A 13469-nucleotide genomic window follows, 5' to 3' on the forward strand; every position below is an offset into this window, starting at 1 on the left:
CTGCCCATCGTTTTCACCCATGACACCCTTTCATTTTTCTCCAAGGAACTTATCAGGTGTGTGGTTACATCTACCTGTTTAGTTGTCTCTCCCCACCTGACTCTGAGGTCCATGAGGGCAAGAACTGGCTTGTTCACTACTGTACGCCTGTAGGCCAGGCACTCACTAGTGCTCAGTCTCTATTTAACTAGGACTGAGTCCTACAGGTGGAGGACAAGTCCAGGATCAGGAGCATGAGAAAGGGCATTTGAGCAGAAATAATGGCAAAAGCAAAGTCATCCAAGGAGAGGTTACGTGGCATATTTGTAGATGGAAGTAGACAGACGACTGTGCTTAGAACGTAGTACACAGTTTACTTTTGGTGGTTTTACAAAGTATCCTGGAATTTTTATGCACCTTTTAAGCTAATTTTTTTATCTTTTCTTTATTTTTCAATTGGGGCAGAATTTACTAAGTTGCAGTGGATAGACAGAAAGTTTATTTCTAAGCCTGGCTCACTTCCCCCAGTGACACTGAGTTTAAAAAAATAGAGAGAGCATGAGCTTGTGTAGTTCCTCCATTATCATTATCCTGCTCTGGCAGGATAGTGAGTGGGTATTTTGAAAAAAAGCACCTCTGTGTTACTTGCGTTCCTGGACTTCTATGCAGTGTCCTTTCTGTTACTTAAACTCCTCTCTTTTCTGTTTTAATCAAAACTTTCAACTGAAAAAAATTGTGTTGTTTTGAATGATAAAAGGTAATTTAATCCTGGAGCTATATTTTTGTGAAGTTTTGATTTAGGAAAGCCCAGCCCGGCCCTGCCTGCCCCTTTCCCAGCTCTGGACCCACCCTCCCTTCCAGTGGAGATGTTTACATTGTGCATAAAGCAGCTCCTGCCTGCCTGGGACCGGTGATTAAGAGCTCAGGGTAATGAAATCTGCAGTTGAAACTTGGCTGTTGGCTATCATTATTATGCAACTTTTAACATTTCCCTTTTGTTTCCATCAGTAATACAAAATTCTCAGTTTTTCTTTCAGAGTGAACTCTTCAAATACATTAAAATTTGTTCCACTAGTATTTTTTAATGATCAAGTTAAATATGTGCTTTTTGAAAGGACAAGAAAATTTAGTGGCTGTGCAATAGCATTGTTCAAGCTGTCTACGTGAACAGCTGAACGGAGCTAAAAGTACAAAGGTCACCCTGTGGGCCTTAAGATTTTTGTCTTTAAGCAGATTGCTCACTGTGCCTTGATTAAAATAGCAAATATAACAAGAAACACAGCAAAAGTGATGGTAAGAAGTGGCATATTCCAATGGTAGGGTGATTCGGAGCATATTAGGAGATGCTTAATGAGATGTCTTAGACAAATGATAAACATTTTTCTGCCCATTCTCCCTAATATCTGAATTTCTAATGTTAGAAGAGACTAACACTTCACCTGAATTCAAATAGTGGCCTTATACTAAGGTGCAAGCAGGAATATCTTGAGTTTCATCAGCCACAGTGCCCCTGAATTATTGAAGTATGGGGACAGGACTCTTTGATGGTCATCTAGCCATGGTGTGATTTAAGGAGTGAATGTGTCGGATAACTCCTGAGAGCCTGTTTCTTAAGAGAGAAACAGGACACCATGGGGGCCATTTTCTCAAGGACTGAAGGAGGGGATGAGGCACCACCATAGGAAGGGAAATGATTTGAAGAGGAGACCAGGGCAGCTAAGGTCATATCTGATTATATCCTCTTGCACCCATGGTTGGCCCTAGCAGACAGTCACAAATTGGGGGGACTATGGCCCAGATTGGGCAGTCAGAGAAAGCTTTACAGAAGAGGGGCATTGCATACTTGTATACTGCAAGCACTTCAGCACAGAGTAGCACCCCAGAAACACTTAATGACTCATTAAGTGCATGAGATGGGCACTTTACAGGTACAGCCCAGGAAAAATAAAAAATTCACAAACCTCCATTCCATGATTTGCTAATATAGGAAAAAATGAGTGTGGATGTGTGTTTGTCTTTGTTATTGCTTCTCCTAGAACCATTTATTGGTACATAGGAGAAAATAGATTAGTCTGTGTGGAGGCAGGGTAGCTAAGAAAGTGTTTTAGAGGAGGTAATATCTGAGTAAGGCTTTAAGGAATGGATAGAATTTACCAGGCAGACAAGGAATGGTAGAAGGCTGGCAGAGGGAATGATATGTATAAAGAAACAAAAGTAGCAAACATTTGGAATTTGGGAAAGCCATTTTTTGAGGCTAAATCATGCTATATTAGTTTCCTATTGCTGCTCTAACAAATTACCAAAAATGTGGGATTTAAAACAACGTAGACCTATTATCTTACATTTCTAAGAGGTTAGAAATCTGAAATGGATCTCAATGGGCAAAAAGCAAGGTGCGTTCCTTCTGAGGCTCTGGGAGAGAATCTGTTTCCTTACCTTTTCCAGCTTCCAGAGGTCACCCAAATTCCTGGACTTATGTCCCTTTCCTCCATCCTCAGAGCCAGTAGTGTAGCATCTTCATGTTTCTCTCTGACTCTGACCTTCTGCCTCCTTCTTCCACCTGTAAAGGGCCTTGTAACTCTATTGGGCCTTCCTTAATAAGTCAAGATAATCTCCTTTTAGTGAGGTCAGCTGATTAGCAACCTTAATGTCATTGGCTACCCTAATTCCCCCATGCCATATAATGGAATATACTCATAGGTCCCAGAAATTAGAACAAGGGCATGTTTGAGGGACTGCTTTTCTGCCTCCACGCATGCAGTACAAGGTGTTGAGGGTAATGGTGAAAAGTTGGCATGATCCATCAACCCGAGGTGGAAAATATCACTCATCCATATCAGGCCCCAATATTATGGGCCTCTAACCTGATGGTTTAAAAAAAAAGGGGGGGGAGTCAGTATGCTGGAGTTTTTCCATGGGTATGTTTCAGTTAACTATTGCTGCATAACAAATCACCCAAAACTTGGTGGCTTAAAACAATCTGTTCTCATGATTCTGTGAGATTTGGCTACATGATTCCTGGACTGGTTTCTGGGCTCCCCTCATAAAGCTACATTCAACTGGAGAGATGGCTGGAGAAGATCCAGGATGGCCTCAGACTGTATGGCATTTGGTAAAGTCATCAGCAGGCTGCCTTGGTGGTTCTCACAGTGCATTCCCGCCGTCTGCTAGGCTGGGCCAGCTTCCTTAGATCACAGCCTCAGGACAGCATTCCAGCAGCATGAAAGTGGAGGTACAGGGACTCTGGACCCACATGCCATCACCACCACACTCTTTTGAGTCCTGCCAAGTAGTCACAAGGTGAATTCAACTTCAAGAGGAAGGGAAATAGATTCCATATCTTGATGGGAGTTGCTGCAGTGATGACAATATCTCATCTAGCGAAAGCTTTGAAGACAGGAGTTTTTGCTTTGAGGGTAGGATTTTGAAATTTGAGATTTCGGAGGTAAAATGTTTCTGGATGGCAGCACATGACCAAAAGTATGAATGACGTAAGTAGAGTGTGGCAGATATCACTGGCGTTGAAGAGGTAGAGAAACTGTGAGGCGAGGGTGTGGGGTGCGTCATCCTGTGGACACACGAGAAAGCTAAGTTGGTGGTGAATGTGGAGGAGGGACCTGAAGTTCAGGAGATGACAGTAATAATGGCATGGGCTGATGTGGGATAATCAAGCCAGATGGGGTTATTTGATAGCCAGGAGATCACGACCACTGTGTTCTAAGTCAGCCTTGTGGATGGTGGGCACTAGCACCCGGAGCAGCAGCCACCCTGCACCACCTCACCAAGTCCCTTGCTCTCCAGCCTCCACATTGTCTTGTTCTCTCATCAGTTTCCAAATAAACATACCAATTCTGATTTCCAGAGTGCACAGGTAGATCCTTCAGTTATTTTTACCTTCAGCATCTATATCCTGAGGATTCAATGAAAAAAGTATTACACAAAGTTCAAGTCAGTTTTGACTAAGAAGACTACAAAGCTGCCATAGTAACAGGTCACCAATGTCAGTTCTTCTAGGCTTTCTTTTTCTTTTATACTGTCCTTGTCTCCTCAGATATGTATCTAAAGGCAAACGCGTATCGGGATAGATCTGCAGGATTTATGATGTTGAAATTTATTAACAGTGCTAAATGAATGATATGTATTACTCTCATTCTAGGTAAATAAAGATCAGAAACCAGATAGTCATTATCCAGATGGTCCCAAGAGCTCATTCAACCATAAGAGTGCCAGATATGAATAAATTAGAGCCCATAAAAAGTAAAGGAAAATAAAATTGCATATTTTCATAATTACTACCATAATTTAATGCTCATTTGTTTGTGTAACAGATGAACAGTTTACAACAATACATGTGTAGCATGAGTTTACATCCCTTGCTCTGACTTCATACCCTTAAAATTCTCTTAGATTATGACAAAATAAATTTCTACCCAAAAGGAAAGATCTTCAGTATTTGAAAATCCAGAAAACCATTCTGGAAAATTCCATGTCTAAAATGAGTGGCCTGGGCTATAACTTTAATTCTGCCCTGCCTTGTATTTCCCTTACATGCTATCCCCTTTGCACAAGGTTCAGCACCTTTGGCAGTCACTCCAGTTTTGAGCAGATTGCTAGAGATTAGACGACTCACAGATGTTATTCTCACCTTTGACACAGAAATTCTTTTTAGGACTGCACATGAGATGTTTCTATAAATAAGCAATGATATTTTTGTAACCATAGCCTTCATTTAAAACTAAGAGGGCTTTGGTCACCTCAAAGTAGTCTCCTGTCAAAAGCCACACAGCTATTCCACCAAAGCTGCCATGTTTCAGATTATTGGGTCAGGGGGATTCCTCTTTGGGGGCTGCTATCAGAGCTAGTTTGTAAGCCAACAAGGAAACCAATTCTATATTTTTTGTGTCATATCTTGATTTTGACTAAATTCAAGCATTCCCCAAATTTTAGAGATTGGCTCTCTATGACTTTTAATTATCTAAAAATAAAATGTAACTCACTCTCAAACGAGTAAGGTTTTCCACCACTTACGACATTCAAAATAATATATCTCAGTTTCCAGAGTGTAAGGATCCAAATGGAACCTGGTTTTCTGGCACAGGCTATCCCATGCCAGTATCACCAGAAATTTACCAAAGATTGTTAAAAAGTGTTACCATTCTCATCTAGAATCTAGGAATGTCTCCTAAAAATGTTTTTAAGCGACCATTCTAACTCTATTATCTTTTAATTACCTGTGTGCTTCTCCCCTTCCAAGAACTTTTTCTGCCTTCTCTGCATAAGGTCACCTGTGCTCCATCTTGTATTTATATTCTTTGTTTTTCAATGCCTTACCCTTTAATTGCTCTACTAGAAAGCCTCCCTTCTATAGGTCTTTGTGATTATCAAGTGTATGGTTTTGCATCTAATTCTGGTCTTCTACCTGACTCAATATTATTGTCACATAAAGGCAGTCATCTACAGTGTCATGATTATAATTTTTGAAGTCATCAGTGTGTTGGGTACAGCACCCATTACTGAAAACATCAGTTTGCCTAATCCTCACAACCACCTTAGGGGATCCTTACGTCCCAGATGAGGAAGCTGAGGCTCACAAAGGGGAAATAACTTGCCAAGTCAAATGGCTGGAAAATGGGGACTAGGACTCAAACTCACATCCATGTAAGGCAGGGATTTCTCAGCCTCGGCACTATGACATTTTGTCGTGGGGGCTGTTCTGTGCATTCCACTGTGTTCAGCAGTATTTCTGTCCTCTACCCGCTAGAAGCCAGTAGCACTCCCCCAATGTGACCACCCCATGTGACAACCAAAAGTGTCTCCAGACATTGCTAAATGTTCTCTGCTGGCTACTTAAGACCCACTGATCTAATGCCAAAGTCATGCTTTTGCCATCTTACACTGTTAAGTAGGGAACTAGTAAAGCCATAGAAGGTTAAGGCTAAATTTTAAAGAGATAAATATTAGGAGTTACCACACCTGGCTGATCCTCATAACTGGAGATTTATTTAAGATTCTTTTTCCACCCGAGACCTTCAGAACAGCATTTGCTGGCGAGAGGCAGGTATCTATCTATGTTAATTCTCTCCACCGTGTAGGAATCACAGATCAGATCCTAACCTTCTCACACATCTGTTCCTTGAATCTCTCCATTCCCATCAACTGGTTCTCTGGCCTCTGTTTTGTCACCTCCTTTGATGGTTTTACAGGAGGCAGTTTCATGTTCAGATGGTCCCAACTGTGAAAAAGCCTTCTTCTTAATATTTTTCCTTCTACCTCTCCCTCTATACTGATAATGTCACATTATGCAAATGGTCATTTTTCTCAAATCAGTTGAATTAAACGCTTACTGAGTCCCCATTATGTATCAGCTTCTACAGTTTCTTTACCATTATGGCCATTAAAACCATTATTGATTCTTTAAAAGTGACCACCTAACTGGTTTTCTCAGTTTAACAATAGACTTCCTCAAAAGGTCAATTTCAAATTCATTGAAATCTTACATCTTAAAATCATAAAATGGTTGGCATCCATCCGGTCACTGCTAGGAAGCAGTCTGCTCCGCCTTTTGTGGGAAGCAGAGCTGGCAGCAGCTCTTCCTCTTCCCCTTGACCCCCCAACTCAGCAACTCTCTTTAAACCTTATTTGATGGTTTCAGGAAGATTCCAAAGTAGTTCCTCATCCTAGTAAAATCATTCTTTTCCAAATGTTCCAGATTTCTTGATGAAAACACAGAAAGAAGGAAAATAAAAAATCATATTGCTTAATGGTGCCCCTCTTGGGAATATATTTTTTATGAATTTGATTAATAAAATAAATGAATGGAGAAATATAAATATAAGTTAATTTTATTATTGTATCAAAATTCAGTCTTATAATTTACTCGTCAGTAATTTTGGGTAGTGCTTTCTGCTTACTCTTGGGAGTCTCCTCCAAGTCACCATGAGAGCTGAGAACCTATAGAAAACTGCTTTCCAATGGGAGATATTGGGTCACTGAAAGACTGTGATGGTATGGACACTAGTATTGCCAAGGTAGCTTATGCCCTCATGTCTAAGGCTAAACCTGCAGGGGATGAGTCTCTTCAGGGGATCAAAATGAGTAGCTAGTGAGCTATAAACGTATTCCAGCCATCCTGTCTCATCTGGATGGATCTCCAGTAGGCAGGTTGTGTTTAGAGAAAACCAAGGGAGAAAATAACATGTTAACCGGAATAAACCGTTTGGGGTCAAAATAACAACCCAGTGTTTTTTTACTTGTGTGAGATATAAAAAGAAAACTCAAGTTTCACTTGGGCTTAGTATAAACTTCCAAACTTCTTGCTTATGCTTGGGCACCTCCAAAGCAGTTCCTGGGTAAAGAGAAAACTGCCAGAACCCCTCGGGTCTTTGATTGCTCCTGAAAGCCTGGGTGTCCTCACTGTGCTGTCTACTCCTTCCTATAGAGTTTTATAGATGGACACTGACATGGACTACGAAAGACCCAACGTTGAAACCATCAAGTGTGTGGTCGTGGGAGACAACGCCGTGGGGAAGACACGCTTGATCTGTGCCAGAGCATGTAATACGACACTAACACAGTATCAGCTGCTGGCCACTCATGTACCAACCGTGTGGGCAATTGACCAGTACCGGGTCTGCCAGGAGGTAAGATGTACAGAGTTTCTTTAAGGCACATCATTACTATTGCCAGTCTTTTTTAAAATCAGTTTTTAGAGAGAGAGAAAGAAACATCGATATGAGAGCCAAACAGCCATCAGTTGCATCCTGCATACTCCCTACAGGGAACTGAGCCCACAACCTGGGCATGTGCCCTGACCGGGAATTGAACCGGCAACCTTTCTGTGCATGGGACAGACGCCCAGCCAACTGAGAGACAATAGCCAAGGCTACTGCCAGTCTTCTCATAAAAGGGGGAGGGGCAGTTTGTGCATTGGAAATAAAATTAACATTTTTAGCACTGCAAGAGAAAACAAAGGCAAAATGCAAACTTGGGAGTATGGCTATGGTATGAGGTATGTTTGAGTCAAGTGATTCCAGAAAGAGAATTAGGCTTAGTTTAAGTCCTGTTAGGTGTAATGGGAAAACTAAATGCAAGTGAGCCGTGTGGGCATTGAGGGGTGCTGACCCAGACTCCTTCTCATAGGAGCCTTTGGTGGCACTGAGCATGGATGTTCTCTCTCTCTCCCAGGTCTTGGAACGTTCCCGGGATGTTGTTGATGAAGTGAGTGTTTCTCTCAGGCTTTGGGATACTTTTGGCGATCATCACAAAGACCGGCGCTTTGCATATGGCAGGTAAACCAGGACTAGCACACGCAGTTGATCTTGAATAGTTTCCTTTCCAAAACCCACAGCTGCTTCATAAATCAACAAAAACCACATCATATGGCCTTGAAATGTGTTGGGTTCTGCACTGTGTCTAAGAAAAGACCAAAAAAAAAGAAAAAAGCACACAAAAACAACCAAAATGACATTGTTTCCTGTTGTCAAGAAAAGCAGTCTGCCTGGCCACTCTGCTCCTCCCAGGAAGTATTTGACTAAAAACAACCCAAGTGCTAGTTAAACGGGGATGTTTGCTAGACGGGAGGATTCTTTTGTGCCCTCAGCCTTGGGCTGCTTTGATTGCTGTTTTCCTGAAGAACATGAAGAACACTTTATTTGCCTTCTGTTAAAATGTTTTAGGTTTTCTTAGCACGTGACCACCCCACTTCTAAAGGTCTGTTTGGTCTTTTCATGACCATATTTGCAGAGTCAGATGTTATTTGCTTTGGGCTTTGTTATCTGAAAAGTTTATTACTTTTATGTGAAGGTCATTTTTAAAAAGAAAGAAAAATATCTCCAAAGTCCTTCACAAGGCACATTTCCAAAATGAACTGAAGCATTAATATCTATTTTTCTTTAAAAAAAAAAAAAGAAAGAAAGAGAAAGAGAGAAGAGAAGAGAAGAGAAGAGAAGAGAAGAGAAGAGAAGAGAAGAGAAAAAAAGAAAAGAAAAAAGAAAAGAAAAGAAAAGAAAAGAAAAGAAAAGAAAAGAAAAGAAAAGAAAAGAAAAGAAAAGAAAAGAAAAGAAAAGAAAGAAGGGAAAGTTCCAGGGAAGGGAAGCATAATCTGGAAGAACATTAGTATGAGTAGGAACATGGTCAAATTGCCTTAAAATATTTAGCAACTTCTTGTAGCCATAACTCCAAAAGAGTTTTCGTGACCCTAACTTCCTTCAGGTCTATCGTAGAGAATGTGTTATAGCTATCAAAATCCAGATAAGGAGATTTTCTTACCCCTTAATTGTAAATTAACACATTTCATTTTAAGTTTAGACTTTAAGTCTCGTGGATCAGTTGCCACTTGTTAACATCAAACAGGATGTTAACTCACATGATTGAATTATTTAGCTACTCCAAACACATGCATTACTCCTTGGTATTGAGATAAGCATTTCAGAAAGTTCCCTCTATCCCTTCAAGCCAGTGGCTCTCTGCAAGCTTCTGAGCACACTTACTGGCATTTGTCCAATGTGGTCTCAAATACTGAATAAACCCCTGGGAAGTTGTTCACATGCTGAAAGAATCTGCAATTTAGACAGGTTTGTTCAAGGGGACTCAAAAAGAGGCCTATGGGAGTAAAACTTAAAAGTAACAGAAACTTTTGGTAACAAGGACTTTTGAACGTAATATTTAGCGTCACAGATGCTTTTCTTCTCCTTAACTTCCTGTTTTGTTGGTTTTTTACTTTCCATGATGTTCTTGATTTTTATCTTAGTTGCCATGTTAATTTTTTCTTTTGTGCAGTTATTAAACACGCACACTCACATGCACACAATAATGAACCTGCTTATAAGTACTATGCAATCACATTTGTAATATCTATAGTTTTAAGGAAGCATAATAAATGATGACTTTAAGGCAAATAAGGATAGACATGGTAGATTTCAAAGAACTGTTTATATGTGCCCCACTTCTAAAAAAGTGTGAAAACGATGGGCTTAGCTGTGAGCTTACTGAGACATCGGGTTTTGCTTTTAGAGGGTGGTTCAATATCTCAGTGGTTTGTTGCCACTTGAAATTTATGCTTTTGAAATAATGAATTTTAACTTGGGTCCACAATGTAAAAGTTGTATTTTGGGTCATGTAAGGGCTGCTTTATTATTGTGTGAGATTCCTGCTTAGGATTGATTTAATGGCACAATCGTTTTCACGGATCTGATATTGACAGGCGTGTACACTGGGCCTCGCCCAGCTCCCTGATGTATCTGGAGTCATTTTACCACTCGTCATGCCTGTGCTTATTCACCAACAGAAACAAGCTGCCCTTTCATGTGACTCCAGCAGTTCAAAGTGCATTGTTCTGCTCCCTTGTCTGTCGTGTTTGGGTCTATCAACTGTAACCAGGTCCCCCTTTGATGGAAGCAGGACGTGCTTTCCGAGCCAAGTGTGCTTCTCAGCGCGACACACGGGGCTTCAGGAAACACTCCCGTGTTTCTGGCTGAGCTCTCCGTGGGCCTCGCTTTATGCGCATGTTCGCACCTTGTACTTCCTCTGTCTTTTCCAGTTCTCCGCAGCCTCCAGGCGTCCCGCCACAGACCCCTCCCCTGATAAAGAGCACACGCCAGAGCTATTCTGTCTTGGACTCCAGCATCTTTCTGTAAATGCTACAAATGTAATACCATATCGATGTAGCACCAAAAAACTACATTTTGTGGGAAAGTCTGATAGTAGTAGGAGCTTCTTTTATTCAGTATAGGGCTTTGACCACTGCATTTCATTGCTATGTGAAAGCTGTTGAGTTTCTTTGACTTTCATTTTTAGCTTCATATCATCCGTGAAGGAGAAAAGTCCTGATTACAGTTCCTGACAATCCTGACAATCAGTTTGGTTTGCGAACCTGTTTTTTGACTGATGTTTTGACTGTAATTGGTGTGAATTTAAAAGTCAGTGAGATGTGATATATTCCTTATACTTGGAAATGTGTTTGAAACCTTTTTGAAATAATCATTTGATTTTAGTGGTGACGGTGAGAGAGCAAGATTCCTACTAAGATGCCTTAGACCTCACTTTCAGTTTCCTCTGCTCCTTAGCACCAAACTAGTTAATAATTTGTCCCCTCAAACATCTCTTTGTCATGGACAAGCTCTAGTTTGCAGAGTGGATCCTGTGGGCCAAGGGGGTGTCAGTCTGCTAACTTGAATTTGCAGTTTTCCTGGCATGGTACAGCTATAACCAGAATGGCATTGCTCTTTTTAAGATAGTCAACTATTCAGCCCATTTATTTTTTAGCCAACTATAATAATAGCTCCAATTTATCCAAGGCCTATAATGTGCCAGTCAAAATATTCAGTGCTTTGCCAACATTAGTTTAGTTAACCCTTTTAGGAACCCTAGGAGGCAGAGATTATTTCCATGCTACATACAATTGAATCAAGTTGCATTCTTTCACTTGCCCAATAGGGAGTTTCAGAGGTAGATTCAAACTCAGCTCTGCCTGACTCCTGGCTCCCACTCTTTCTACTACCTCAGGCTACCTCCACCTCATTTTCAACAGGATGCAAGTGAAAACCATTCCACCTTGATGAGCTACACGTCTATTTGCTGTTTCACATTTGTGCAAAGACTTAGAACTAGAAGAGATCTCAAAGGGTCATCTGGTTGACTTCTTTCCTTCAGAAAGGGAAATCATCCATCCAAGAAAAAGTATTGATAGCAGCCCTTCTATTCACTGGAGAGGGAAGGTAGCAGAGAAGCTCAGCATCCTGACACTTAACACATTTGAAATCTGTCGAACCCTCCTCGTCTGGATCGGATGACTCCAACTCTCTTGTAGCCTGTCTCCCCACCACCTACTTTCTATCCACTTTTGGATGAACTTTGGAAGCTCTTTTCTGTAGCTTTTAAAATGTCAAGAACAAAACTGTACATAGTAACCATGACTGTGATCAGCTGCTCTTTTTTTTTTTTTTTTTGGCAAGAAAAGAGCCTCTTTTTAAAGGGCTATCACTCAACTCAAAATTTTTCCCTGGAACTGTTATAAGAATGGAACGTTCACACTTAGGTACCTGGCACTGAAAATGTGGACAAGTAGGATGGGCTCTGCCTTCAACAGGACATCTAGGCCCCTCTGTTCCTCTCTGATAGTCACACCACACATAAATAATTACAAATTCTTTGTTTCCTTTCCTTGGAAACCTCTGTCATTGATCTGTCTCAGGGTCAGATAACCTTCAAACACTTAATAAAGCCTGTGGTGCTGGAGGTTGTGGTGACAACAGCAGCTACGGTTTAACTAGGGCTCCCCATGAGCCTGGCCTGTGATAGGTGCTGTACAAATCTTGTCCCACTTCATTCCTGTGGTGACCCTGCAAAGCAGGCTCTCTTCATAGTTGAGCAAACAGGCACGGAAGGGGGCCAAGTTCAGACAGCTAGGAAAGAGTGGAGCAGAACTGTTCCTGATAGTTTTGTCTGCCTCCAAAGCCTGTATCTTCCCCTTTCCACCATGCTTTTGTGGCTGACGATGATTGATCACAAACTTACTTGACATTTATTCTTGGTGCAGTCTAAATCGTATGCTGTTTTTTGTGGACACTGAAGACCAGCACTCACCATCTGTTACCAGTTCTAATATTCCGTTACTGCTCTTAAGTTTTTATACATAGCAAATCGCTTAATTCTTTATGTGCATCCATAAGTAGCTAAGCACGAGTCCTTTCACTTTCAGTAAAAATTATATGAGACGGAGTAGGAATCTTGGGTACAGTTGGCCCTTCATTTCTGTAGGTTCCACATCCACAAATTCTACCAATGATGGATTGAAAATATTTGGGGGGGAAATGTTAATGCTGTTGTTGACATGTACCATGTAGTTAAGCCTATGATGGTTGTGTCTGTCCTGAATATGTACAGACCTTTCTTCCTTGTCATTACTCCCTGAACAATACAGTATAACAGCTATTTACAAACATTTACATTACATTAGGTATTATAAATAATCTAGAGATTATTTAAAGTATGCTGAAGGACATATACATAGGTTATATACAGTACTACCCCATTTTACATAGGGACTTGAACACCCTCAGATCATGGTATCCACGGGGATCCTGGAACCAATCCCCATGGGTACTGAGGGATGACTGTACTTTATATGGCCTGCTTCCTCCCCCAAACTTAACTGAAGCATGCAGAACCACTGTACTTTCCCTGAGCATATTTTCAGTCCAATTGGAATCTATTTATTCAATAAATTATTCTTACACCCTGATTTTTCTCAAATGTTATTAGCTCCTATGAAAGGTATAGTACATGTTTTAAATGGTAACATTAATCAGAGCCATGGTTTCAGCGTGTCTATTTAGATAAGATGTTTCACATTGAAGGCACATGTAATCAGATACAGCACAAACAGATCCCATTTTGAGTGCTCGGTTAAGGCCCTTTAAAAAATTCAGGACTGTGAGTGACCAGTATTCATGTCTTTGCCTGGGATTGGCTATACATGTGGTTAATGGCAA

General features: G+C 40.8%; 1 protein-coding gene across 3 annotated transcripts in view; it reads left to right on the forward strand.

Moving 5' to 3' along the window:
- Positions 1 to 13469, forward strand: part of RHOBTB1 (Rho related BTB domain containing 1) — a 61302-nt gene that overhangs the window by 16209 nt on the left and 31624 nt on the right. For 2 of the 3 annotated variants that reach the window (XM_087824406.1, XM_016220799.2), the window contains exons 3-4: positions 7418 to 7619; positions 8164 to 8267. The exons of the other annotated variant lie outside the window; for it this stretch is intronic. In XM_087824406.1, coding sequence (XP_087680532.1) covers positions 7428 to 7619; positions 8164 to 8267 — 296 coding nt within the window. In that variant the 5' untranslated portion in view covers positions 7418 to 7427. The remainder of the gene's footprint in view (positions 1 to 7417; positions 7620 to 8163; positions 8268 to 13469) is intronic. 3 annotated transcript variants of the gene reach the window in all.

The sequence above is a fragment of the Miniopterus natalensis genome, chromosome 14 (genome assembly GCF_054644295.1).
Source record: "Miniopterus natalensis isolate mMinNat1 chromosome 14, mMinNat1.hap1, whole genome shotgun sequence".
NCBI lineage: Eukaryota > Metazoa > Chordata > Mammalia > Chiroptera > Miniopteridae > Miniopterus > Miniopterus natalensis.